The 27,108-nt window shown below is 40.0% G+C and overlaps 2 protein-coding genes across 2 annotated transcripts in view; one reads left to right on the top strand and one right to left on the bottom strand.

Annotated features, from left to right (window-relative positions):
* The window catches only part of LOC134624718 (CD226 antigen-like), a 309,325-nt gene that overhangs the window by 89,957 nt on the left and 192,260 nt on the right, over nucleotides 1-27,108 (bottom strand). The window lies entirely within an intron of this gene.
* Nucleotides 19,646-23,472, top strand: LOC134623849 (heat shock 70 kDa protein 12A-like). Its single transcript, XM_063468858.1, has 4 exons — nucleotides 19,646-19,927; nucleotides 20,230-20,454; nucleotides 20,524-20,695; nucleotides 22,403-23,472. Exons 1-4 carry the CDS (start codon nucleotides 19,646-19,648, stop codon nucleotides 23,470-23,472), a joined length of 1,749 nt encoding a protein of 582 aa, XP_063324928.1.

The raw sequence follows: 27,108 nt of genomic DNA on the forward strand, positions 1-27,108 counted from the left end.
AAAAACCCTATAGTTTGATTAAATTAAAGCCCAGTTAAAAACACATGAACTTATATAACCAGCAGCCGCCCTGGGGTGTTTCCACACGAACACACATAACCCCGAGCACACCTGAACTCGCATGCATACACGCACGAAACCTGTCAAACAGGTTGTCAAACCGGTTTGGTTGGCTGCCATCTTGGACTGCCGCCATCTTATTACTACTGGTGTCATCTGCATAGCAGTGAAAATGTATACTATGTCTTCTAATGATACTGCCTAGGGGAAGCATGTATAATGTAAACAGAATTGGTCCTAGCACTGAACCCTGTGGAACACCATAATGACCTTAATGTGTGAGAAGGACTCTCCATTTAGAATGCAGGAGGTGCTGAGTTCATGATGTTTGAATGTGTGCAGTGCTGGGAAATCAAAACTTACCTCAAATATGTCACAGCTAAAGTAACGAGCCTGTGAAATAAGCCACTGTCATATCATTCACATAGACATTGCACTTCTCAATTTTGCACTCATAGTATATTTCTTTACCCTATTGTTTTAAATTTCTTATTTTTATATCATAAATATATTGTATATTGCCTTTTTTGAATGCACAAGAGCAAAATGGAGTCAAATTCCTCATTTCCTTGGCCAAATAAAGATGATTCTGCTTTGAAAATGTGAGGAGTGAAAAGTAAAGACGTGTAACAAAGCACGGCATAAAAGTAAAAAGCAGCGAGAAAAATACATTCTCAAGTAAAGTACAGATGCCTTTAAATTATTTCAGTGTGCAAAACTGCAGGATAAAGCAGCAGTGATCACAGGGTCAATAAAACTCCAACTTTAAGATGTTGAAACAACAAATAATATTTCAGACGTGACAAGCTTCATGTGTGTTTGATGAGTGGAGGTACCTGTGTGCTCTCCACATGCCGAGCGACAGATGAATGTATTAATATGTCTACTTTTTTAGTTTTTCTTCGAGAATCCAATGAAAATTAAAAACCTAAAACTGTTTTAAATCAACTTTATTGTCCACATCACACATCACACCCAGACAGGACAGACTGCAGTAAAACACATGATCACACGTTCCTCATATTATCATGTTTGTGTTATAATTTGTCTTTTACTGTGCACTTAGTGACCACATGAAGTTCATTAAATGAACCTTAAATCAACTATTAAAATCATGTGAAACAGTTTGAGTGCCTTCCTGCTGAACGATCCTTCTATATAACCTCCACCGGGGTTTTGTTGGCAGCATGTTGATCCTCCACTCACTCAGAAAAAGAATAGAATAAAAGAGAGAATAAAAGTACGATTGCCCCACAGACAACCTCAGCATGACTAAAGATTACAATGTAAAACATGAAATTCACATGCTTTCAATGCTTTCACCACACCAACATGAAGTTTTATATTTGGTCTCGTAAAAATAAGGAACAAGAAAAGTTTGCAGAACCCAGAGAGTTCAAACTAAGGATGCTGTCTCGCTGCAGGGAGTCTTCACACTCCATTTAATCATCTTGTGGTCTTTTTCTTTCCAAGAGAGTGAGTCCTTAAGAGAAGGAAAAAGACAGAGGAGAAACTGTTAGCTTCACCTGTCCTGTCCTGACAGAGCAACCACAGGAGGGGATGTTTACAGCGAGCAGGAACCTCCGAAACTGAAAGATGAAGCTCAAGCGCCAAAGCTGCAGTTCATCTGCGCATGCGCAGTTTAGTGCAGTTTAGTGCGCATGCGCCAACCAGCGTGCAGCCTGTTACAGTCGCTCCAGCCTTTTCTCTTAGTTTAGCTCTTTTTCTTACGTATTCTTTTTTTTCCTGACTTGTATTTTCATCCGTTTATTATATTTTACTCAATCATGTGGATTGAGAGAGTTTTTCTTCTTCTGGTGGCCGTGGAACTGCTACTTTTATCAAGGAACAGGACCGCGGCACATCTCCTACACGCACGGACTGTTTACTCCAGAGATCAGCTGATCGCCCTGATGCCGGCCGGCTCGCTGGCCAGGCCCGCAGAAGTACCAGCTGAAATTTGGAGGAAAACACATCGGGGATGCAGAGGTCAAGGACAGAAGAGAAAAAAGAAGGAGACGGTGAGACAGCGGAGGCTCGAAGCGAGGAGGAGGTATAAACCGTGTCTCCCGTCTATCGTGATGGGAAATGTGCGGTCGTTATTAAATAAAATCGACGAGCTCGCAGCACTGGCACGGAATCAGAGGGAATACCGAGAGTGTAGCCTGATGTGTTTCACCGAATCATGGATGCACCAGGATATTCCCGATGAGAATGCTTCAGTGGAAGGCTTCCACACTGTTCGGGCGGACAGGGACAGCATCGCTAGCGGTAAGCGGAAAGGAGGTGGGCTTGCTGTTTTAGTTAACAACCGGTGGTGTAACCCTGCCAACATAACAATCAAGGAAAGGATTTGTTGCCCGGACATTGAACTGTGTGCTGTTGGACTCAGGCCATATTATTTACCCAGGGAATTCTCTCACGTCATCTTGGTGGCTGTTTATGTTCCTCCCTCTGCTAACCCCACAGCTGCATGTGACACTATCCACTCTGCCATAGCCCGGTTACAGACTCAGCACCCGAGTGCCTTTATTGTGATCTCGGGTGACTTCAACCATGTATCACTGGACAATACACTTCCAACATTCAGACAATATGTGGACTGTCCGACCAGGGGAGAGAAAATTCTAGACCTACTGTATGCTAATGTAAAGGATGCATACAGCTCCTCCTCCTTCCCCCCACTTGGTAGGTCAGATCATAACCTGATTCACCTCACCCCCGCTATGTGCCAATTGTGAGGAGGGAACCTGTGACCACGAGGAGCGTTAGGAGGTGGTCAGAGGAGGCCTTAGCGAAACTACAGGACTGTTTCGAGGTGACCGACTGGGAAACACTCTTTGAGCCTCACGCCGAGGACATCAATGGGCTTACTGAGTGTATCACAGACTACATAACTTTCTGCACCGACTCCATTGTTCCAGCTCAGACTGTTCATTGTTACCCAAATAACAAGCCGTGGGTGACTAAGGACATTAAAGCTCTCCTCAACAGCAAGAAGAGGGCTTTCAGAGAGGGCAATAAAGAGGAGGTGAGGAAGGTCCAGGTGTTACTAAAGGACAAGATCAGAGTGGCTAAGGACAATTGCAGGAAGAAGCTGGAGTGGAAACTCCAGCAGAACAGCATGAGAGAGGTGTGGAGGGGCATGAAGACCATCACTGGATTCAGGCCAACCAACAGCAGGGGAGCTGAGGGAGGTGAGGACAGAGCTAACGAGTTGAATCTGTTTTTCAATAGATTCGACACCACAGTGTCTGCTCACACCCCCTCAACCTCACCTGCAGTCAGCCTGGAACCCAGAGCCACACCACTGTGCCAGCCTCTCTCTTCCCATAGCACTGTTGCCTCCTGTGAGATTCCTGACACCCATCCCCCACCCATCACCTTCACTCAATACCAGGTGGAGATGCAAATGAGGAGACTGCACTCAGGCAAGTCTGCTGGACCAGACGGAGTGAGTCCCCTCGTCCTCAAGACCTGTGCCCCCCAGCTGTGTGGAGTCTTTCATAAACTGTTTATGCTGAGTCTGAGTCTGCAAAGGGTCCCAGTGATGTGGAAGACATCATGCCTCGTCCCTGTACCAAAGACGCCACGTCCCAGTGGCCCCCAGGATTACAGGCCCGTGGCACTGACCTCCCACATCATGAAGACCCTGGAAAGGCTCGTCCTGAACCAGCTGCGACACATTGTCAGACCACATCTGGATCCCCTTCAATTTGCCTATCAGCCTCGTCTCGGAACAGAGGACGCCATCATCTACCTGCTTGATCGTGTCTACACCCACCTGGACCAGCCAGCGAGCACTGTGAGGGTCATGTTTTTTGACTTTTCCAGTGCTTTCAACACCATCAGGCCGACCCTGCTGGGTGATAAGTTAGCAGCAATGCAGGTGGATGCTTCTCTGGTGTCCTGGATTGTTGATTACCTGTCAGGAAGACCACAATATGTACGTCTCCCACAGTGTATGTCTGACAAGGTAATCAGTAACACAGGGGCACCACGGGGGACTGTCCTCTCCCCCTTCCTCTTCACCCTCTACACCACGGACTTCAGCCACTGCACAGAGACCTGCCATCTTCAGAAGTTTTGTGATGACTCTGCGGTGGTTGGATGCATCAGCAGGGATGATGAGACGGAGTACCGGGCTGTGGTCGACTCCTTTGTCACGTGGTGTGAGCAGAATCACCTGCAGCTCAACGTGGCAAAGACCAAAGAACTGATCGTGGACTTCAGGAAGACAAGGAAACACTTGACCCCTGTTTCAATCCAGGGGGTCAGTGTTGACATTGTGGAGGACTATAAATATCTCGGAGTACACATTGACAATAAACTGGACTGGGCTAAAAACACCACAGCACTTTACAGAAAGGACCAGAGTCGTCTCTATTTTTTGAGGCGACTGAGGTCCTTCAACATCTGCCACAAAATGCTGAGGATTTTCTACGAGTCTGTTGTAGCCAGTGCAATCCTCTATGCTGTTGCATGCTGGGGGAGCAGGCTGAGGGTTGCAGATGCCAACAGACTCAATAAACTGATCCGTAAGGCCAGTAATGTTGTTGGGATGGAGCTGGACTCCCTCAAGGTGGTGTCGGAGAGGCGGATGCTGTCCAAAATAAAGACAATGTTGGATAACACCTCCCACCCACTCCATGACATGCTGGTCAGTCACAGGAGCACGTTCAGTGAGAGACTGAGAGTACCAAAAAGCACCACTGAACGTCACAGGAAATCATTCCTGCCTGTGGCCATCTCCCTGTATAATGCATCTGCTTAACATACTGGTTACTGCCACAACTACATGTTTCTTTCCCGCTACTTATTATTGTGTGACTTATGTATATATATATATATATCTATATATATAGATATATATATATTGTACTATTCTTAGTTAGTGTGTTGTCTGTTTTGTTAATGTTGGTGTATAATGGAGCACTGTAACAAAGAAATAATTTCCCCCAGGGATCAATAAAGTATTCTGATTCTGATTCTGATTCTGATCTAATGTCCACTAGAGACTCCAGCAGTGAGTCCCATGTTAGCATGCAACACAGTTAATATTTATGCTAATTCTTGTTCCTAGCTGATTTTTTTCCTCAGCTAATCTCAATAAAATGATCTAAAAGTTTTTAGTGAATGTAACATTAAAGAGGCCACCGTGCACACAACCAGGTTCAGACTGCGGTTAATCTGATTGTTAGTAAGAGATTAAAAAAACCCTCTGTGTTTTACTGTTTTCAGTAAAAATGTGGACTGAAGGTTTGTATCTGACAGTGATGCAGGATCACCCAGCCTGACACATGAAATTTATTTAATGATTCAGTACCTGCCATACTCTGCACGGGTAGATCTTTCTCCTCCTCCTTCTTCAGTGGCCACAGAGAAGTAACCAGCTCTTGAGCTTCCTCGTAATTAATAAAATTTTCAGGTTTGACTGTCACAGCGTCAGGCTCACAGATTGAGAGGTTCTTTCTCAGATCATCAGAGTTAAACTTCAGTTCCTGAACACGAAAATGAACAAAGAGAAAAAGGTGTTCGACAGCTTTACACAGGAACCTGCAAAAAGCTCAGAAAATATGTTTTGCTACAATTTAAAGCATAAAAATGAGTTAAAATGTTCATTTACAATAAAATGTGTTTAATGATTCCTTTTACATCCAGTTCACATGTGTCGAATTTGTACTGATCCTGAGCACCTGAGGACTCTTCACCAGTTAAACCAGCCGTTATCTGAGGGCCGCTAACAGCTGCAGCTTTAAGATGAATAAATATGAAATAATGTTCCTGTTGGAGGAGCAGTGAAGGTACCTGTCCGCTCTTCACATGCAGGGCGAGGACGACGTGATCCCAGACACAGTAAGGCGATCCAAACGGCCCTCGAAGCTCTGCTAGGTTGTTGTCCTCGTCTATTTCATATGTATACCTGAGAAGCAGACCAAAAAGAACCATTTAGCATTTTAATGAGTTTAGAGATTTTTAAAACACCTCACTTACACAATTCAGAGAGAGGGAGAGGTAAAAATGAAGCCCAGGTAGCTGCAGGTTAAGCACTCAGGTGGAAATCTTTGCCATTGGGTCATTCCTATAACTATGATGTATGTATTTTATTTAGTTTTTTCCTGCCTTTTTCCCATGGCCTGTGGTCTCCAGATGAACTCTTCACCTTTGTAAGCACAGATGGGGTTCGGCTCATCAGGCAGGATGGGATACTGTTCGAAGTTATAGATCTCATTGCTGTTATCATTTGGGCTGTGGACCAGCACCGCATACATCACTTCCTTTTTGTACAAGGAGGTCTTGAAGACCCGCATGACGGGCTGCATGTCGTTGCAACACTGGAAAGAAAAAGAGATGTTTTGAGAGATCTATAAATCAGTAACCTGAGGAGCTGACATAAACAAACAAACCTGGTTATTGTATTCTGAGTCATCTCTGTGCTTGTTGACTGTCTTTTTCTGTTTTACTTTCAGTTTTGAACAAAATTTACTGGTTTTCTATTTAGTTTTCTTTTTGTACTTTGCTAATCAGTCAGTGAGCTATAAATTAATGTGTGTGTCTACTGGAAGAAAACATTTATTAAATTAGTCCATACCTGCTTGCTGTAGGCCTCCAGCACCTCCTTCACTGTGAAGGTGAAGCGGTACGATCCATATCTGGACTCCCTACCGAAGGCTGGAGAGGAGGCATACTCCAACAGGAAGCTTTGCTGCGTCTGGGCCTGCTCCTCGGTCCGGTTTGGGAAGGTCTTCTCCAGGAGCCTCTTCTCAGCTGATTGGATCTCCTCTGGTCGCACAGCCAGACTCCACCACACCAGGGGCAGACTGTCATTATTGGACGGATCCTTGAAGCCTTCATCCTTTATCTTACGTAAAGCTTCTGGGCCTGTGTCGTGTTTTAGATGAGACACATAAAATTCTGGTTTGGGATATTCAGAGGTATGTGTGTTTTCAAGGTAATCATTCTGCAAGTCAGCAGCCTCCTCTCTTAAATCATCGATATTTAAATGTCTAGATCTTATAAAATATTCTCTTCCATTTGTATGACGCTCCATGATGAGATCAAGAAGAGTGTAGATCGGCAAATGAAAGCTTCAGTCTGGAGTGTCAGAGGAGAGGAGTGACTTGTGTTCTCCGACAGCCTGGATATTTATACAGCTCTCACCCACTAAACTACAATTTCACCTCCAAACACACCCATCCACGCCCACACTGGCAAATAAGCCAATTCAATCTTGTTATTGTAATCAGAGTGTGTAGACGTTAGTGTGCTGTAGTATACTACATGTGTTCATCCACAACAAGTGAGGAAATCCTTTCACATGTTCTGGGGACAACAAGCTGCTGAAGAACAAATTCAAGCACAAGTAGAACAATGAAAATAGGAAATACCACCAAAACCTTTTTTGTTCTTCAGTACAAAAACCTCTCTTTGCTTCTGAACATGCTACGGTCATATATATTACAGACTGTTGGGTTTGTGTTGTGTTATTTAAAATGACATAATCACAAATGTTTTGAATGTGTTTGCTTTGAAGGTTAAAAATCATAAAACTTAACTATTCTAAGAAACTATTCTTTCTCTCTGTCCTGAGACAAATCTTACATCAGGTCCAGTTTCTGCTGGATTCATTGTTAGTCATCATATCCTGTCAAGGAGAAAAACTCAGTGTGAAGAAAGCCTCCACTTTTGTTTTCAGATGAAACCGGTTCTAAAACAGGATTTGGATTGTAGCAAGAAACAGGTTCTTCATGTCTTCCACATCATTGTTATAAAGAGCTGGTATTTACAGGAGCGCACAGACACGTTTTAACGCCAGTGTGTGAGTCAGGGTGTAAAACTGTTTCTTCTTCACTGAAGAGAAGAAACACAAATCAGTCTCACTTTGCTCTCAGATTAAACTGGTTCAGCAAAAAAGGATTCAGATGGTGACACTGAACTGGTTTTTCATGTTCTTTAATGCCACATCATTTATAAGAAGAGGGGCATTTATGGGAAATCATAATCAATGCTGTAACCAATGTGTCTGATTGAACAGTTTCAGTGAGGAGAACTGAGTTTCATCATATTTTATTTGTTCACCCACATTGAGTCTTGTTTTCTAAAACTACCTCCTCTCATGTATTTATACTCTAACACAATGAAAAACTATAATCTTAGAACTATAAACTTATAATCCTGTTATTAATATGAATTGTGATTGTTGTAAGGTGTAAGGTGCTTTTGTGTATGAATTTAAAGGATAGCTATATGAGAAGAAGGTTTCAATTCAATGATGGATTTTACAGGAAGCCAATGAAGGGAAGCCAATATAGGAGAAATCTGCTCTCTCTTTCTAGTCCCTGTCAGTACTCTTGCTGCAGCATTTTTAACTGGAGAGTTAAAGTACTCCCGAAGAAGTAGTACAGATACTAATGTTAAAAATAGTTCAATAAAAGATGAAGTCCTGCTTAAACTACTTTACTTAAGTAAAAGTGAAAAAGTATGGTCTCTTAAATGTACTCAAAGTTAAAAAAGTATAAAGTATAAACTCCTTGAAGAATGTTTCTACCACCTGTTTTCATGCAAAGCTAACTGAACTAAAAATATATCAGTAGACAGGAATACAAACTTTATTTAGCCTGAATTTATTAGTGTCAATTATTATACTCAGCTGGAATCTGAAGAAAAAGGAAAATAAAAAAAATATATTTCGGTTTCCTGTTACCTACATTGTAGAGGTTTCCTTTACCTCTAAACAGGAAAATGTGTACAGTCAGGGGTTAAAGTGAATTCAGCAGGTGGAGGAACCCTAAAATGGGTGGTAATTGCTCAGTGTTGGGAAAAGAATCAAACTCACAATAATTTGTATTTTTTTTATCTGATAAAGTGAGATTTCCTTAGTGTACAGACTGTGATCTGCTGACCTGCTGCTCTTTATGGCATTACGTGACTGAATTCAACCAGATGTGAGCAGATGTTTCATGAGTTAAAAATGATATGAAGTTGGCATTTAGTCAATGAATCTCAGCATCATCAGCTAAAATTCATATGAATCTCTGCTACAAGTGATGTAACCTAACCTCCCTTCTCTTCACTCTGCTGACCCAAGACTGCACACCATCACACAGCTCCAACCTTTACATCAACTTTGCAGACGACACAACTGTGTTAGGTCACATCAACAACAATAATGAGACCTACTACAGGAGTGAAGTTAAACATCTGGCCGAGTGGCGGAGCAATAACAACAACCTGTGCCATGAATGTGCGGGGTGGCTGTGGCTCAGGTGGTGATGTGCTTCACCTCTCTCAACCAGGGTCGTGCAGAGATGTTTAAATGGGCGGGTGCTCAAAGTTAAAAAAGGGGCAGATAGCACAGGCTGAATAACAACAACTCACATTCATGGCGAATCTAATATGGAATTGCATCATACTATATGACTGACATCAGGTGGGGACAATGCAAAGCAAATGTAGCCTTTGTTTTACCTGATGGCGTACAATGTTACTGTTGAGGGATTACTGCTGTTCCTGCTGCTGATAGTGCTGGAGGGCAGGGCTGTGTTGTTTTGAGACTGTAGACATTAAAAAGTCCATAGGTAGCTGATTAAACAAGTGCTTTGAGATAAAAATAAAATGTAAAAAGATTGGTGACAGCGCTTGGAACCATAAGGCAACAGATTTAAAAAACTGGGAAATAAACTGAAACCAGGATATTAATAGTACAAAAGACAGGGGTCATGGTAGGGTGAGAATTTATTTAAAAAAAAATCTATACAGACAGTGTGTGTGTGTCCTGTTAGCACCTTTTAAACATCAAAGAGCACAAAACATCACAGCATCAACTTTACATGGGAGGGATTAGATTCTAGAACTGTAAAATCTTCTTTCTTTCTTTCTTTCTTTCCATTTCCATTCATTTCAGACACACACAGTGGCATTAAAAATGTTTTAAATAACTTATATCAGAAGACAAATTGTCCTCCAACTGCTGTAAACTGCAGGTGCTCTGTCTTTTCAAATAAAATGTACTTCTTTATTTTCCTTTTCTCTAAAGCAGGATATTTTCTTCTTCTTTCAATTCTTAATAACGTATTAACAATAACCAATGAACTCCTTTGGATCCACCCAGTTTCAGTAAAAAGTCGTTTGTCGGATTTCTCCTGGATGATTGAGAATGCATCAAGACGTTTGTCGGATAGTTTGTTCTCAGTTTAACTTGGCTCAGATTGAAACTCATAAAGCAATGAGGAAATAAAACATTGACTAGTTCCTTCTGAAACACTGGCTTCAGAAGCAGGGTTCAAATTAAATTAAATGATTCAAAGCCAGTGACTTGATTTGTCTTGATCTTTGTGAGGTTTTATGTGAGTAAATCTTACAGAGAGACTAAAAGTTTCCCCGCTCTGGTACACCATGTTCATGGTCAGTGCATGCAATGTTCTGATGTGCCTGAAAAGTTATTATCACAGGTGATGTTTTGTCTAAACTTTTATCCTCCATCAGAGCCAGGGGACATCAACTCCTCACCTAAGTCAATGACCGCCTTCCAAACAGTTGAACCAGTCTGACCACTGTTGACCAGCTGACTGCTAAATGCAGTCCTGCACACCTCTGTGTAGGACATGTTATATATTTATTACATCAGACTTCAAGCTCTTTTCTTTTTATTGAATAATGCAACACCTCCGTGACCATGCAGGTTCATGGAGCCAATAACAGTATTGCATTCTAATTCAAAAAGGTTGATTGTCGATTCTGCTTCAGGCAAGAAAACTGAAGTCTTCTTGTCTGTGCCAAAAACAGCTGCTGTAAGCCTGTACAGTTCCCAGAAAGTGAGACATGTTTTCTTGTGGATACTTGTTCACTGTGATTTATTGTTAAAAGAAGCTACACACAGAAAAACTCTGTATGCATTAAATGCAGAGGCGGGAGGGAAGCTGCTACGTTGGTGTTCTCTTACTTCTACAAAGATCGTTCTAGTGGTCTTCACTCTCGTTCATGTCTGGGCCCTGTAATGGGCTAAGACATTTATGGACATTTGCAGAGTGGTCCTGGCAGAGTGACATTGCAGAATCAGCTGTGATCTCTTGTGGGAAAATGTTCCAAGCATCTTGCCCGGGATGATGATTTATCCAGTCAGGCAGAAGAGGGGGGTTGTTCAAAGCCAATAAACCGCTCAGCCAGCGGCACTTCGAGAGGAGGTTATTCAAGCTAGCATCATGAATTTCACCTTCCTGTCCGTGGAACCCCTGCCATCGAGAAATTATTCAAGTTTAAATGACAAACATTTAATTGAAAAAAGAGCTGTTGTGTTTAAGTTACAGTTTCTTATTAAACAAACAATTTAATAACCTGTGTTTGGTTCCATGTCCAACAAATGCACAGTGTATTGTATTTACAATGTGTGCAATGTCCAACAAACCTGAGCAGCAGTGTCTATGAAACTGCAGTAAAAAGCAAGCTGAAGGTTGTGAAGGGTTAGCTTTGTGTATTCATGAACCTGAAACAAATAATGAAACCTGTCATTGATCATTATCACACAAGCTTCAGTGATCATGTTTAACACATCCAAAACACATCAGTACCTTCTGAGATGCTCGAGCGTGGTCTGCATTTAGGGTAAACGCTAACTCTATCAGTTTCTTCTTCTGTTCCATATCCCCTGCCCCACACAGAAAGCTGCGCTATAATTCACAGAGGGAATAAACATATGTTTTTTATAAGAATAAAGTTCATACTACACTCCAATCTCACTCTAATGCCCCACCTGAATCCACGCTTTGATTCTCTCTGGGGTGCTGTGAGCTTTCTGCTGATAAGGCTTTATTCTAGTCCAGTCCTTCCTCAGCTCTTTATACATCTCTTTCAGTCTGGTTTCATTCACTGGGTTGTTCATGTTTTCAGAGTTCCCGGCCTGTAGTGCAATGTCAACCTCTCCTGCCACTCTGGTGATAGTAATAGATCATGTTGAAATTGTAATGTTGACAGTGTAAAAAAAACCCAAAATAACAGATGGTGTTAAATCTACGTTTTGGTACAGTACCTGTCTTTGAATGATTTCAATTCTTCTTCAGTTTCTTTATGTGCAGCTCTGTGGAATAGTTACAATACAATTACAATACCACTATTCATTCCCTCTCACATTCACACACTGGTGAAGGCAAGCTACAGTTGTAGCCACAGCTGCCCTGGGGCAGATTGACAAGGCTGCCATATCTTGGCATCAGCCCCTCTGGCCAACACCAGCAGGCGGTAGGTGAAGTGTCTTGCCCAAGGACACAACGACCGAGACTGTCCGAGCCGGCAACCTTCCTATTACAAGACGAACACCCAACTCTTTAGCCACGATTGCCATATTGGGTATTTTTGGTTCCCCAGGTGGTTCCAATTTCCTGTATCATCTGAAAACTATGTATTAATAATTTGTCATGACTTTTGAATTCCTTAATTGCCAAAGAAGCTATTTTGAATCTAAAATTTGGAATAAATCCACCAAACTAACTGTTTGGAATATCAGTGTTCACAAGCATACGGCCACACCAACAGAGGAGTTCCTTAAAGATGAAAGCTGGGGAAAATCAAATTTAAAGACAGCAAGCAGTCATACAGGTAACACATTTCATAATAAGTTATGAACATAATTACCTAGATATAAATATCATCGCTGTGTCTGACACATTGTCGTGCTCTAACATTAAGGTATTACGTTAATGTATCACTGTGCCAAATATTATGAAGGTCACTGTGATTGAAGAAACAGATGCTTCTGTTAATAAAATCATAAATAAAACAATAAAAGTTGACTGTCACCACAGCCTGGATGTGGATTTGAAACATTTTTAAGTCTTTTATGCATTGAAATGTGTTTACCTTTCTTCTTGGAGTTTCTCTTTGTAAAACTGTTCCATTGCAGCCAAACTGTTAAAACAAATCATATATATATGTACATATATATATATATTATATATATATATATTATATATATATATATATATACATATATATATTGCAAAGCAGATCTCATAGTTAAATAGTAACATGTAAGTAGCTTGTGCCTTTTTGGGAGAAATTCAATAATTCAATAAGTCTAAAATGTACTAATATTAGGAACAGACTCATCTATATACTCATGTAGATTATGTATGATTGACAGTGGATACAAATACTGTTTCATGGGTGTCTATAAATATTGCAGAAATATAATTACCCTGCTTTTCTGAGGCTCAATTTGTAAAATGTGTTCATCTCCGTCAAACTATTTAAAAACGTAAACAGATTAATCTGTTAAAACACATCAGATCACAAATTCATCATTAAACACAGATTCCTTTTACAATAACCGATCAACAAATTTAAACATAATGCCAGACATATAGAAACCAACACTAACTGTTTAAATTCTACATTTGTCTTTCAAATCTATTTTGTTGTTTTTGTAGGCCACTGTTAATAAGCAATATTGTAAAGTTATTGATCAGTCACACCACTCTGCAAAAGACTGCAAAATTTCACAGTTTAAAAAAATTCTTTAACAATGTAAGTGCAAATATGTTATGTGATATTTCACCAGATTATACCAACAGTACCTCTCTTTGACTGAATTCAGTTCCTTCTCATGACGTTTCACCACCATACTGTGAGACAAATATACAGCATGAATAGATAAAAATGGATGAAATAAAAAGAGGAAATGAGAAATTTGAGGCACTTCTGAAATATGAGGAAAAAAAAAAGAATGTTTACTTTGCCTCACAAAGTCTTTTTTCCATCTCAGCCAAACTGTTTAAAAACATGATAGAGAGGTTATTCACAATATACAATATATTCACTCAGATTGTTAGAAATAAATCTCTATCTATAGTTTTGTGTACAAGTCCACCACCGGATTCAGCAGCTTGTAGAACATCCTTTAGCAGCAGTAACCTGCATTGATGTGTCACTTTATCAAGTCTTGTGCTTTGTTCACCCCTAGCCTTGCAAACCTAAGCCATTTAGTTATGTTCTTTTAGATAGAAGAGGATTTCTCTTGCAATCCTTACAAGCAGCCGTGCTTGTTCAGTCTCTTTTTAAATTGTGATGTCATTAATGTTAACCTTTAACCTGCTCACTGAGGCCTGTAGAGTTCCTGGCTTTGTTGCACAACCTTGTGATGAATTTGCTGCAACACACACTCCTAGGAAGGATGTGTTGTTCTCTAGCATATTGACATTAACTCTCCATATGTAATGATCCCCCACCCTTTGGTTTTGTTACCTGGATATTTCTTTAACCTCCTAAGACCCGAACTCTTCCATGGCATGCATTTTTAATTTCTCTTTGATATTTGGGCATATTGGGACCCGATGAATGTAAAAACCAAGAATTTCCAGATTTTTTTTTTTTTTTTTACCTATTTTGTAGTTCTAAGAAAAATGAGATCCACATATGAGGATATTTGTTTAAAATGTCAATAGAACAGTAACAGTATAATGTATGTATCATATGTATATATCAAGCTCTTGTAGAGCAAAATTGAGTACTTTGGTCTAAATAACCCAAAATGTGATGTCCATATATGTGGACGCCAGGTCCTAGGAGGTAAAGACACTACCGGTAGCTCGGCCACACCCAAAAGCATATGTATAAAACAGCTGTGCAGACATAAGACCACGATCATTCACCACTTGATTGCACGTTGTTCTTTGTTGTGTTTTTCCGTTTTTGTTTTTCAGTCTGTCTCAGCAGCCTCCCAGGATCCTTTGCCCCAAATCTCCCCCCCCCCAAAAAAAAGAAAAATGAAAAGCTCAGAAGCTGCAGTGGCACTATTTGCTGGTGCCTTGCCTTGCACTCTCGGATGGAGATGGTGAATCTACATGGCATGGTGGTGATCAGGCGATTAAGGTGGTTTGCGTTAGACACTCAGCACACTGGACTCCACTTTAATCTCCTGGCACCTGAACGGCACCCGGTAACTTAAAATTTGCATGCCAGGGCCTAGGGCTGTGCGATATGACCAAAATCTCATATCCCAATATAAGAATTCTATCGTCCCGATAACGATATAAATCACAAAAATGTGACATTTTCTCTAAATTCTGTGAATCTCGGGCAGCTCGACTTGCGGGAAGTGTTTCCAGCTGCGCGTCATGTAGCTGGAGTCCAGACTTTTAACTGATGCATGAAACCATACATTTTTAGACTTAAGTTGTAACGGCTGCCGTTTTCTTTGTGAGTATTTATTACACAGCGTGCTGCAGGGAAAAGCCTGTTCTCACGTTTGAGTCTAAGGTTTATTTTTTAACACCTGGCGGCTCTTTTTTACTTCTCATCCGTAAATAATCTGCTCTTTCACGTGATTCAGTTTATTTTGAAAAGTATCAACAGGATCTTGAGCTTTATTGTGAAAGGTTTATGGGGAGCATAAACAAGCGGACACGCGATGGTGTTACCGTCGTTGTTGCTAACCACAACGCATAAAACAGGCGCTTGTCCGTCCGTAGTGTGGTTATATTAAATATAAGAGAAAGAGAGAACTTTAAGAAATTAATATAGCCACTACAGTGACCATCAAAATGATGAAAAAATATTGCCGTAAACAGTTTATTTTGCAACACCATGAAACAAACGATAGCATAAAATGAAACGATAGACATCTTTATATCGTCATCCAATATATATCGTTATATCGAACAGCCCTACCAGGGCCCCTGGTTCCTCCTATAGACCTGGACCTGTTCATGGCACCTTTCTGCATCCTTCTTTTGAGCCACCTGAGCATTAGTGAACTCCATTATCTATTGGCCCACAGGTCTTGCTGCAGGTAGTTTCTGAATGAGGAAAGGGTGGTTGACTGGCTTAATCCAGCAATCCTCCCAAAGGCCTTGTCCAAATTTCACCTGTTCCAGTCCACTGAGCTACAGACAGCTTCCACTAAGAGCCTGGACAAGGAGGCAGCTCAGTGCCAGGCTACCCTGTGCTCAGGTTCATGGAGGGGGTGGGTGTGGGTTAGAGAAACCTAAATTTCAAGACCAACAAACTGCTAAAACCTCCCTTATTGAGGTTATAGAGATGCTCACACTTCCTGATGCTCAATAACACAGGTCTGGATTTTTGGAATGTTTCTTTTCTTTTACTTACTGAAAGTGCCACCCTAGTTTTGCATATGACAGTGTTTGTGATGCCTTTTCGTCAATAGTCAGTAGTTAGTGCATAATCTGATTAAGTTATGTAAGCAAAGTGATAAATAAATTCAAAGTTAAGAAATATTATAAGTAATTCATGCTAAAAAAAAACCCAAACAGCTAAAACGTGTGGATTAATGAATAAGCTCATGTACATGCAAAAAGTGCTCTACACCAGCGGTCCCCAACCCCCGGGACCCCAGGCCGTAAGTTGTTTGGTACCGGGCCGCAAAAGTTGAGGCTCGGGTGTGAAATGTATGGTTTTCTGTTTTTTGGTTTTTTTGGTTTTTAGCATTATTTTGTTATTGTTTTTATCGTTAACTCGGTTTTCCTGAGTCTTTTCACGTGTGTTATGAATAAATCGTCTTTTTTTCGGTACCAGTACTAGTTTTATTTTGTTGCATAAACCGGTCCGTGGCACAAAAAAGGTTGGGGACTGCTGTCCTACACTGCTGTACCTTGGAAAATGTTCGTCTTTGTGACTATTAATGTGTTCAGAAACAACTTTTATAAGTGTTTACATGAAGTGAACTGTGATGCTAATGCAATGCATGTGTTAAGCTAGGCCAGGGGTCGGCAACCCACAGCTCTGGAGCCACATGCGGCTCTTTAGTCTTTATTTTGCAGCTCCGGGTGGTTTGGGAAAATAAATTATAAGTATTTAGCTGAAGTGTATTTTATTTGTGTTTAGTTCTTTTTTTTAACTTGTAGTTCAAAATTGGAAGATTATTGTGATTTTGAAATATAAAAATAAAATTATTTCTTATTATTTTTTCATCACTCAAAATAAGCATCACACTCGCGGAAGCCGGTATACCCGCTGAAACGCCGTGCATTTATCGAGACTTTCGACCTCAGGTAGGCCAATTATGGATCTTTGGATCCACGTTATGGCGGCAGCTATTCTCCACCGTGAACTATGTTAAAAACAAACACCGCTCACGCCTCACAGATGACAGCTTACAGTCCTGCGTAAAGATGAAAGCCCCGATTTGCAGACGCTGTGCGCAGAGGTCTCATTGTAAACATACCACGGCAGACTCGACGATGTTTGCAAGAACACGCTTTTCAGAATCTCTTTATTGACCGCTTTTCACACACGGTTGCTGTACGCATACAGCCGGCTGTAGCTTTTCACCTTACAGCCCGACAACACAACAGCAGAGAGAGCACAGACTTTAAGGCGGCGAGGCGTGATTGCGGGTGCCGCTCAGTTGCGTCCAACTCCAATGTAGCGGCACTGCAGACCACGCCCCGCCACACACATTAACCAGGTAAAATGCATATTTAAGTAGAATTTTGCAAATGTCTATTTTTAATTTTTTTAGCAGCATAGTGCTTTTTTTCCAATTAGTTATTAAAAGTCTGGTCAAGGCTCCAAAAGCCCAAAGGCGATATAAGGGTGGCAGCTCACAACAGTTTTTTTTTGCTACATGGATCATTTTAGTTCAGCTGGGTGTCTTTTCTTTTGTTATATTTCTTTAAGAGTTCAAAATGTGTGAATTACATGAATTAAATGTTATTTTCTCTGTAGCACTTCATGGATTTCATAAGCAACACACCTTAGTTGCTCTGTGTTTTCTTTAAAAAGCAGTTAAAACTTTTCTGTTCAAACAAGCCTTTGGTTGATCTACGTGTTTTATATTCTTTACATTATTTACATTTGATCTTTTACATTGTGTATAATGTCTATTGATTGTATTGTTTATTTTAATATTTGTGTGCAGCGCTTTGTGACTGCCTGTCTGTGAAAAGCGCTTAGTAAATAAACTTTACTTACTTTAGTTGTTCACACAAAGCATAAAGGTAAAAAAAAAAACTATATACAGTGTTATCTTCATTTTAGATTTCAAAAAGTATTTGCGGCTCCCAGTGTTTCCTTTTGCGTGGAAACCGGGTCCAAATGGCTCTTTGGGTGTTAAAGGTTGCTGACCACTGAGCTAGCCTAATCATTAAGTTTGTAAATTAAGATGTGTATTAGCTAGCAATTTCTTTTTACTTTCTGTATATTTCAGTTACCAAAAAGAGATGGCAAGGAGAAGCCTTGAGAGAGGAAAAGGTTTAAAAAGAACTTCATTAAAATCACGAAAAGCAAGCCTTTTTAGATATCTCATCTATTTTGTTCGCTGGCTGTCTAGCTTCACATGGTCACGTGTCGTGAAGGCAGGTACAGTGTTGTTTATTAAAATAAGACAGCATTAACACTTTGAGCGGATTCACAGTTAACAGTGAATATAAATGCTAAAACTAAATATATATTGCACAGTGTTACCCCCGTCCACCATTAACAAATGGTTCAGTAGCAAGCGATGCTGATGATTGTGCCAGAGCACATTTTGAACAACATGATGGGAATTTCAGATTTCACATGTGATTGGTTGTTACACTCTGGAAATGGAATGAAGGTGAGTGTTATTAACCCTCTGGGGTCCACGGACACGCTGCACCTCCAAATCACATGACTTATTTAACCTGACATGTGAGTTTGAAAAACAAGGTCTTGATTTCGCCACCCCATTTGAAATCTGCAGCATAGAAAATATGTACAAAAAAACATGTAACACATAAACCTGAACTCATCAGAAATAATGAGTGATGTTCTACAAAACTCTTCAATGACAATAAAACATATTAAGTATGTGATTACATGTCTGTGTTGGCCTGTATGCTAAATGGCCACTTCTGCCGTTTGTGTTACTATCTGGTGTATTAGGGAATTGTATTCCAGAATTATGAAGACATATTCATGCCCAAAAATATAAATTTTACATTAAGAATTATAAGCATTAATTTCAGAGTAATGTTTATTGAGTTTTTTTTTAAAAAAATAAAAAATCTTATGATGAGATGATCATATAGCAAAATATAGTATAATTCATGCAGTCTATCCTTTGTTCAGCTGTAGAAACCAGGTTAATTGAGCAATTTTAAAAATTCCTGATCAGAAACATCAAATGATATTGAAAAGAGCAAATCCTTACCTCAGCTCCTGTGGGGCTGCTGATTGATTCCGATCTCTAATTTGAAGGTAAAGAAACACTGATATCACAGATATTTAGGCAAATGTCCAGAGAGGAAAAATACTAAACCTAAGCTATGGACTACATACTCATCATATCATTTCTAACTAAGGAAAACGGATAAACAAAACTTTTAATTACATTAAGTCATTTTCATGTTTATATACTTTTAACTTGTACAAACATTTAAATCTGACAGTTTATGCAGTGATACAGGTTGATATAATGTATTTACCTGCGGATCTTTTGAATACTCATCGCCGTGTGTCTCCTGTCTTGTTTAATGAAAGTCTTTTTCCAGTCTGACACAAGTACGACTGTTACACTGAACTCCACACAGCAGGGGGTGGAGTTCAGTGAGGTCCACCCCCTGGTTTGTTCATAAATACTCTGTAACTGCTGCTCTTCAGCACTGTTTCCACAATGGATAACTCATACATCATAGCGATAGACTTTGGCACTGCGTACAGTGGATATGCTTTCAGTCTGACAAAAAGAGAAGCAGAAACTGAACCTCGTTTAAAGTACTGGGGTAAACAGGTTTCACTGAGGACCCCAAAGGCTCCGACCTGCATCCTTTTTGATGAGCATGAAAATTTTCTCAGCTTTGGTTATGAAGCCCAGTCAGCTTATTTTAAAACACGCGGTGATGAAGCCCGAAAGAAATTCTTCTTTGAATGCTTCAAGATGTCCCTCTATGGCAAAGTAAGTGTAACAATCTGATGATATCAAATTTCTGATATTATGGGTTAACACTTTCTGCTTTGTGTTGAGTGTGTTATAGATGCTCTTGTATTTTTCCTGATCAACCTCATTAATTGTGATATAATGTAAGATGATATAGCCACAAGAACATAAACATAAATACATCAGTTTTAAACATAAATATCATCTTTTGGCTAGTCATTTTTGAAAAAGATTTTAAATCTCCGTAAATTGCTGTTTGATTTAGACTCTCACCTAGGAAGTTACAAACCTATTAACTAATATCCAGTCTGGCATCATAGAAAGTTAACAGTGATGTGACAATTGAAGCTGCAAATGGAAGATCAATGAAGGCACTGAAGGTGTTCACAGAAGCTCTGAGATACCTGAAGGAGGACGCTCTGAAATTCATCTCAGAAAATGCTGGTGGGAAGCAGTTCATAGCCTCTGACTTCACCTGGGTGGTGACTGTACCTGCCATCTGGGATCCTTCAGCAAAACAGTTCATGAGAGAAGCTGCGACGCAGGTAACAAAGACAATAAACAGAACAACTGTACAGTTTAAAGTGAAAAATTTATTTACCTTTCATTTATAGGCAGGGATTGTTACCACAGGCAAGGAAGACAGACTGGTCATTGCACTGGAACCAGAAGCAGCCTCAGTCTGGTGTAAGAAGCTGCCAGCTGATGGTTTTAAAACAGAAAATAACAGTGAAGTCACATTCGAACAGGCTTCAGGAACACAATACATTGTGGTGGACTGTGGAGGTACTCTATGCTTTCATTTTAAAGTGCAATTTTTTTTTTTTACTTTTACATTTTACTAACACGAGGATGTTTTTGTCAAAGTTTACAGGAATTCATAGAATTTAAGTTTATCGATATATTATTAATAAGATGAAGATTATTTAGAAAGAACACCTCTCCCACATAATGTAGTGTTATGGATATTTATTTATGTTAGCCTGGGAGGATGAAACTAAAACCATCAGGACTCACATTTAAAACATTGAATCGGCCGGTGTCGGTCAGAATTGATACCGGATAATTAAATTTATATTGCTCCAAAACTTATGGAATCAATTACAGGGAAGTCAAACTAAGAAATCATTCTTTTCAGCACAACCTCACGTGTTTGAATTTACAGTTACGTTTTCATTTTCACATACTGTATTAACACAGTTGATCTAAAATCAGACAAAAAACATAAAATCGGAGTAGAAAAAGTACTGTTTATAACCACAAGCATGTTTATTGAATCATATTTCATAACTTTTAATGCAAATATAAATTGTCAATTTTAAAATCATATGCATCAGTTTTGCAAACAACAAAGTTATTTACCCCCTTTTTAAGCAACCATTTCAAACTATTTACAGAACAATCAGCTGTTCTGGATTCAATAAATAAATAAAATTATTTGTGCCACTCCAAAAATCATTTCTGTCCACTATAAAGAAGAACATCACAGCCTGATACCTGCAGGTCTGACTGAAATCAGCAGTCGCCTCATTGTTCTGACAAATAACACAAAGCCACACTACACACTAACTACACAAGATAACAAATTTAACTACACACTACAACACTAAACATCAAAAATGTCTCACATCTCAAAACTCTCTCTCTCTATTTCTCTCGCCGTCCCTTCAAAAACTTCCCCCTCTTCCGTCATGTTGTCATATCATTTTTTGATTGGTCGACATGGTGCATTTTTCCACCATTAGTAATGTTAGTATTCCCATCACTGGAAACCAGACTACAATGTGTGAATGTGTGTGTGTGAATGGGTGAATGACTGAATGTAGGTAAAGCGCTATACAAATACAGGCCATTTACCATTTACAGTGAGTAAACAAAGAGCTCTAGATTTAAAGATTAGAGTAATTTTCTACCACTGTTATAATGTCTAGCACTTTTAAAATATATTTGTATCAACGCTTCATCATTGCATGGGGCAGTTGCAGGAGTTTGCTGCTGGTGTCCTGACACATTTGTGTATACAGTGGCTTGCAAAGTATTCGGCCCCCTTGAACTTTTCCACATTTTGCCACATTACAGCCACAAACATGAATCAATCTTGTTGGAATTCCACGTGAAAGACCAATACAAAGTGGTGTACACTTGAGAAGTGGAACGAAAATCATACATGATTCCAAACATTTTTTACAAATAAATAACTGTAAAGTGGGGTGTGCGTAATCATTCAGCCCCCTTAGTCAATACTTTGTAGAACCACCTTTTGCTGCAATTACAGCTGCCAGTCTTTCAGGGTCTGTCTCTACCAGCTTTGCACATCTAGAGACTGAAATTCTTGCCCATTCTTCTTTGCAAAACAGCTCCAGCTCAGTCAGATTAGATGGACACCATTTGTGAACAGCAGTTTTCAGATCTTGCCACAGATTCAGAAAGGTTTCCAACCCCTGGTATAGATGCTATCACTTGTCACTTTTAATTAATTTCTGTGTTTTGCAGGTGGAACCATTGACATCACTGTTCATGAAGTCCTGGAGGGAGGAGCCCTGAAAGAGCTGCACAAGGCCTCAGGAAATGATTTTGGGGGACAAACTGTGGATAACAAATTCAAAGAGTTCCTCAGAGAAATCTTCAGTGATAGTTTGTGGGATGCATATGAAAAAGAGCATCCAGGAGAGCTGCAGAAGATGATGTATGAAATATCAGTTTTAAAAGAGAATGATGATGATGTGGAGATCAGCTGCCCATATAACCTGGGCGAAATGGCAAAGGAAAAGCAGAAAATGGAAAAGTTTTTCGAATCCCTGAGAGGTGTTTCCTGGAATCAAGGCGCCATCAGAATCTCAAAAGAGAAAGTACGATCTTTCTATGCTGAGAGTCTGAATGGCATCACCAAGAGTCTCAGAGAAATCCTGAAGAAAGGTTTCACCATTAAGTACATTCTGTTATTGGGGGGCTACGCTCAAAGCCTGATTCTGCGTCAGCATATTACCAATCAGTTTGGTGATCAGTGTAAAGTTCTGTGTCCTTCTCATCCTCAAGAAGCAATCATGAAGGGAGCTGTGATGTTTGGAAGAAACCCAGCATTGGTGGCATCTCGAATAAGTGCCTTTACTTACGGGGTTTCTTTGTCTGATAGGTTTGATGCATCCAAGCATAGGGCAGACAAGAAATACACAAACAAAGAGGGCGAGTGGTGTGACGGTATTTTCTGTGTACTGGTGAAGGAAAATGAGGAAGTGGGCTGGGATAAAACCAGTGAGCACAGCTTCACTCCAGTAGAAAGAGATCAGACAGCGGTCACCTTTGCATTTTATCGCACAGAGAGAAAAATCCAAGGTCTAATGTATGTGGATGAGTGGGGAATAGAGAACATTGGTTCTATTATTCTTGAGTCACCTGACACAGCAAGAGGCATGAATCGTGAAATCAAACTACAAATCAAGTTTGGTGCCACAGAAATGACGGCCACAGCCATAGACGTAGATTCAGGTTCCACAGTTAAAATTGACCTCGATTTTATGGCTAAATCAATAAGATCATTCAGAAACAATGTGTGGCAGAAGTGATTTCATGAAACATCAGGAAAACAAATAGATACATTGTTGTTAGAGCCACTGCTGTCCTTAAGTTAAAAAAGGTACTCAAGCAATTCATCTTTAGTCACGGAAGTAGTGAAAACATCCTTCTTCTAATGAAATCTGATGAGAAGCTATGTGAAGTTACATTGTGGTTATGTTGAAGCATGTTTTTTATATTACCGTTAAACTGTATAAATAAAACTTTTGTATAATCCAAACCAATTTTAAAACACCTGGAATTTTAATTTATTTCTTTCTTTTCTTCATAAAAATTCTAACCTGTGCCTTAAAGTCCAAAGACATTGCATAAATTTAAATCCTTCAAAATGTATAATTTATAATATTTTCATTAGTGTATAATTCCTGTTTATATGTTTTATGATCCATCCAGGGATTTTTCAGTGAACAATTCTTAAATAATTTCACCGAAATCATATAGAAGAAAGCTTTTAAAATGTTACTTTGAAGTTATTTTGTAGCACTACTTTATTAACTTTAATTTGAATGATAATTGGGGGATTCACCAAATCTGGAAAAGAAATATCCTAAAATTTTGATGGTTTTTCTTCCAAAATGAGTGTTAAACAATTTTTCCCATTGGAAGGTACACAGTTACTACTATCATCAATCATTGCTAATAGCTAATAATAACTAGACCCTGTATCCTAACGAACCTGTACAACACCTATTAATGCTTGTTCGACCACAATAAAGGGCTTTCATATGTTGTTTTAAAGCCATTGTTCAATAAAATATTTTATTTTTTTACGTTATAAACCTGTTTCTTCCTGTAAGGCAGGGGTCCCCAATCCCAGTCCACGAGGGCTGGTGTCCCTGCAGGTTTCAGATCTCACTCTGGGTGAACACACCTGAATCACATGATTAGTTCATTACCAGGCCTCTGGAGAACTGCAAGACATGTTGGGCGTTTATCAATATGCGTACTTGTGCGTACTTGCGTTCTCGTGTACTCGTGAAATGTCATCAGTCGGAGACCAAGTACTGTTCCAATTCGAAGTACGCATCACGCCGAGAATGCGAAAAAGTCCCGGATGTGTTCTCGATCCGCCCATTTTATCGAGCATGCATCGGTGTAGACTTGGGACAGCTAAATATCCCAGAATGCATTTCGTCCAAAACTCAACAGCGGACTCCCGGCACATCGTCCCTCCCCCCGCTCGCGGACTTCTCTCTATTCAGGTTAAAGAAACTCCAGCAGCTGAGCTGTCTATAGTATTGAGTGTCCACTAGAATAGTAATAAAAGCGTTCTAACATCTCACCTGCTTGTTTTTATTAAGGTATGTACACGTATGTACATATACACTATTTTTATTAATAGAGGTTTCACTACTGAGGTTAAAAATGATATATAAGTCACTTAGATCACTTCTAAATATTAATGTTTGGTTTATTTCAGTGTTTTATTTGTTCCTGAGTAAACCGGTTTGGCTGTGATCAAAGTTAAGCTTCATAACATGTTACTCACAGTTAAATTAGGAGGGGACGGCAGTAAAAACTCCGGACCTGTGACATCATCACGTACGCAGGTGTTCCGACTGTACAAATCACAGGTCGCGTACTTGAGAATTGAGAAACATCCCACGAGTCCGTGCTCGCGTTCTCGGCGGGTACGTACTTCCGTGTGTTCTCGGCGGGTACGTACTCACCGAGCACGCGAGTACGTACTCGCGTACTTGGGCATTGATAAACGGCCGTTGAGAAGGTCATTTATCCATTTTAATCAGCTGTGATGGATCATGTGAAGGACACATCTAAAACCTGCAGGGACACTGGCCCTTGTGGGATTGGGGACCCCTGCTGTAAGGAAATCAGTTGTCTGTAAAACCTGTGGACTCATCACATTCACCTGTATTGGAGTTAGAGGATGAAAGTCTTCATCTACCTCCAGTAACAATAGCAAACTAATTTCCTGGTTAATTTTATAAACACTAAAAATACACACAATTTTGTCATTCCATAACAAAATGACCAATACATCACATTTTCTTACGCATCATGACATTACAAAAAATACAAAACTGTACTTTACCATATTCCCATTATTATAAGTATCAAACTATGCTGTAAACAACAGGTGGACAGAAAAGTATTTTAGAATATTGCTGTAAATAATGTTTTGCTTTGCTTTACACTACAAATGACCCTGGAAGTAAAATTTGATAGTGGTAGAGTTACCTGTTAACCAACTGCTAAAAGAAGTTCCAGGCTTGAGATCCGGTGGAGACTGATCTCTACTCTCCTTACCTTAGATGGAGCTAAAAACAACTGCAAGCTTTTAACCCTTACTTGTTCATTAAATATGTTAAATTTCTCTCTCATTCTTTTTAGAAATGGTGTTGGTCAACTTTCTTGAAAATAGTAATAAGTAACTAAATTTGTTTATGTCACGGGCTGCGATGGCAGACCGTGGAGTGGCAGTGAAAGTAGGACCCAAACGCGAGACTCTTAGTGAAGGACAGTGGATTTATTTACAGGAGGTGAAAAACACACAACTATATACAAAAGTCCAGGCACTGTGGTCCCGTGGCGATTCTCCCTGAATCCCACACAGTGCAGATGTCCGTGAGAAGTGAAAAGTGGCGACTCCAAAAAACTCCGTGACTTTAAAGCACACTCCGCTCCAGATTCCTGGTAACACAAAAACATTGAGGTTAGGAGGAAATCTATTAACTCGGAGGTAATACAAAAGCCCACAGCAGTACTGACGAGTTCTGACTCAAGGATCCAGCGTCAGCCTCAGCTCAGCTGCAGTCTTAAATGCCGTTCCCTTGACGAGCGTAATCTGCTGCAGTTGGCAGAGGACGACGAGCGGCAGGTGTGGCTGTCTCTGGAGCAGAAACACTTCCGGGTTCGCAGTCTCCTCAGCGAACCAACACCTCCGGAAGCTCACATGGAGAAAAAGGAGAGCACACCAAAACACCACATGGAAAATATAAACATAAACATACACTGAAAATACATGAGCCCTGGGTCTAGGGACCCAGGGCATGACAGTTTAACATTTAAATCTATTTTCTGCATATTGCAGAATATAAAATAAAATAGGTTTTTTGTGTTGACACTTACTCTTTCAAATAGATGCACGTAAAACACAGCGGAAAATAAATAAAATCAAAGACTCAGCAGTCCTGTTACTCTATTTTCACCTGTATAGCAGGAGTAGGGCAGGTGGAGGTTTGCCCTGAATCAGGTGTGCCGCAGTGGTCAGTAGAAGAATCCGCGTGTTTCTCTGTGAATTTCACATTCTCGTGGTATCGTAGCCTACTCGGTGCTTGCTTAGAGGTTTAGGGGTTTTTATTCGCTGTAAAAAAGGTTTTCTTCCCACACAGTGAACAGTGGATGTTTTTGTCACTTTTTACGGAATCAAACTCAAAGTAAGGTCAGTATTTCTAAGATTTTCAGGGCCGAGTACAATAACCTCAGTTTTATCTGAATTAAGAAGCAGAAAGTTAGCGGCCATCCAGCTCTTTATGTCTTTAAGACATTCCTGCAGTTTAACTAATTGGTGTGTGTTACCTGGCTTCATGGACAGATAGAGCTGTGTGTCATCTGCATAGCAGTGAAAATGTATGCTATGTCTTCTAATGATGCTGCCTAGGGGA

This window comes from Pelmatolapia mariae, linkage group LG3_W (genome assembly GCF_036321145.2).
Source record: "Pelmatolapia mariae isolate MD_Pm_ZW linkage group LG3_W, Pm_UMD_F_2, whole genome shotgun sequence".
In the NCBI taxonomy this organism is placed as follows: domain Eukaryota; kingdom Metazoa; phylum Chordata; class Actinopteri; order Cichliformes; family Cichlidae; genus Pelmatolapia; species Pelmatolapia mariae.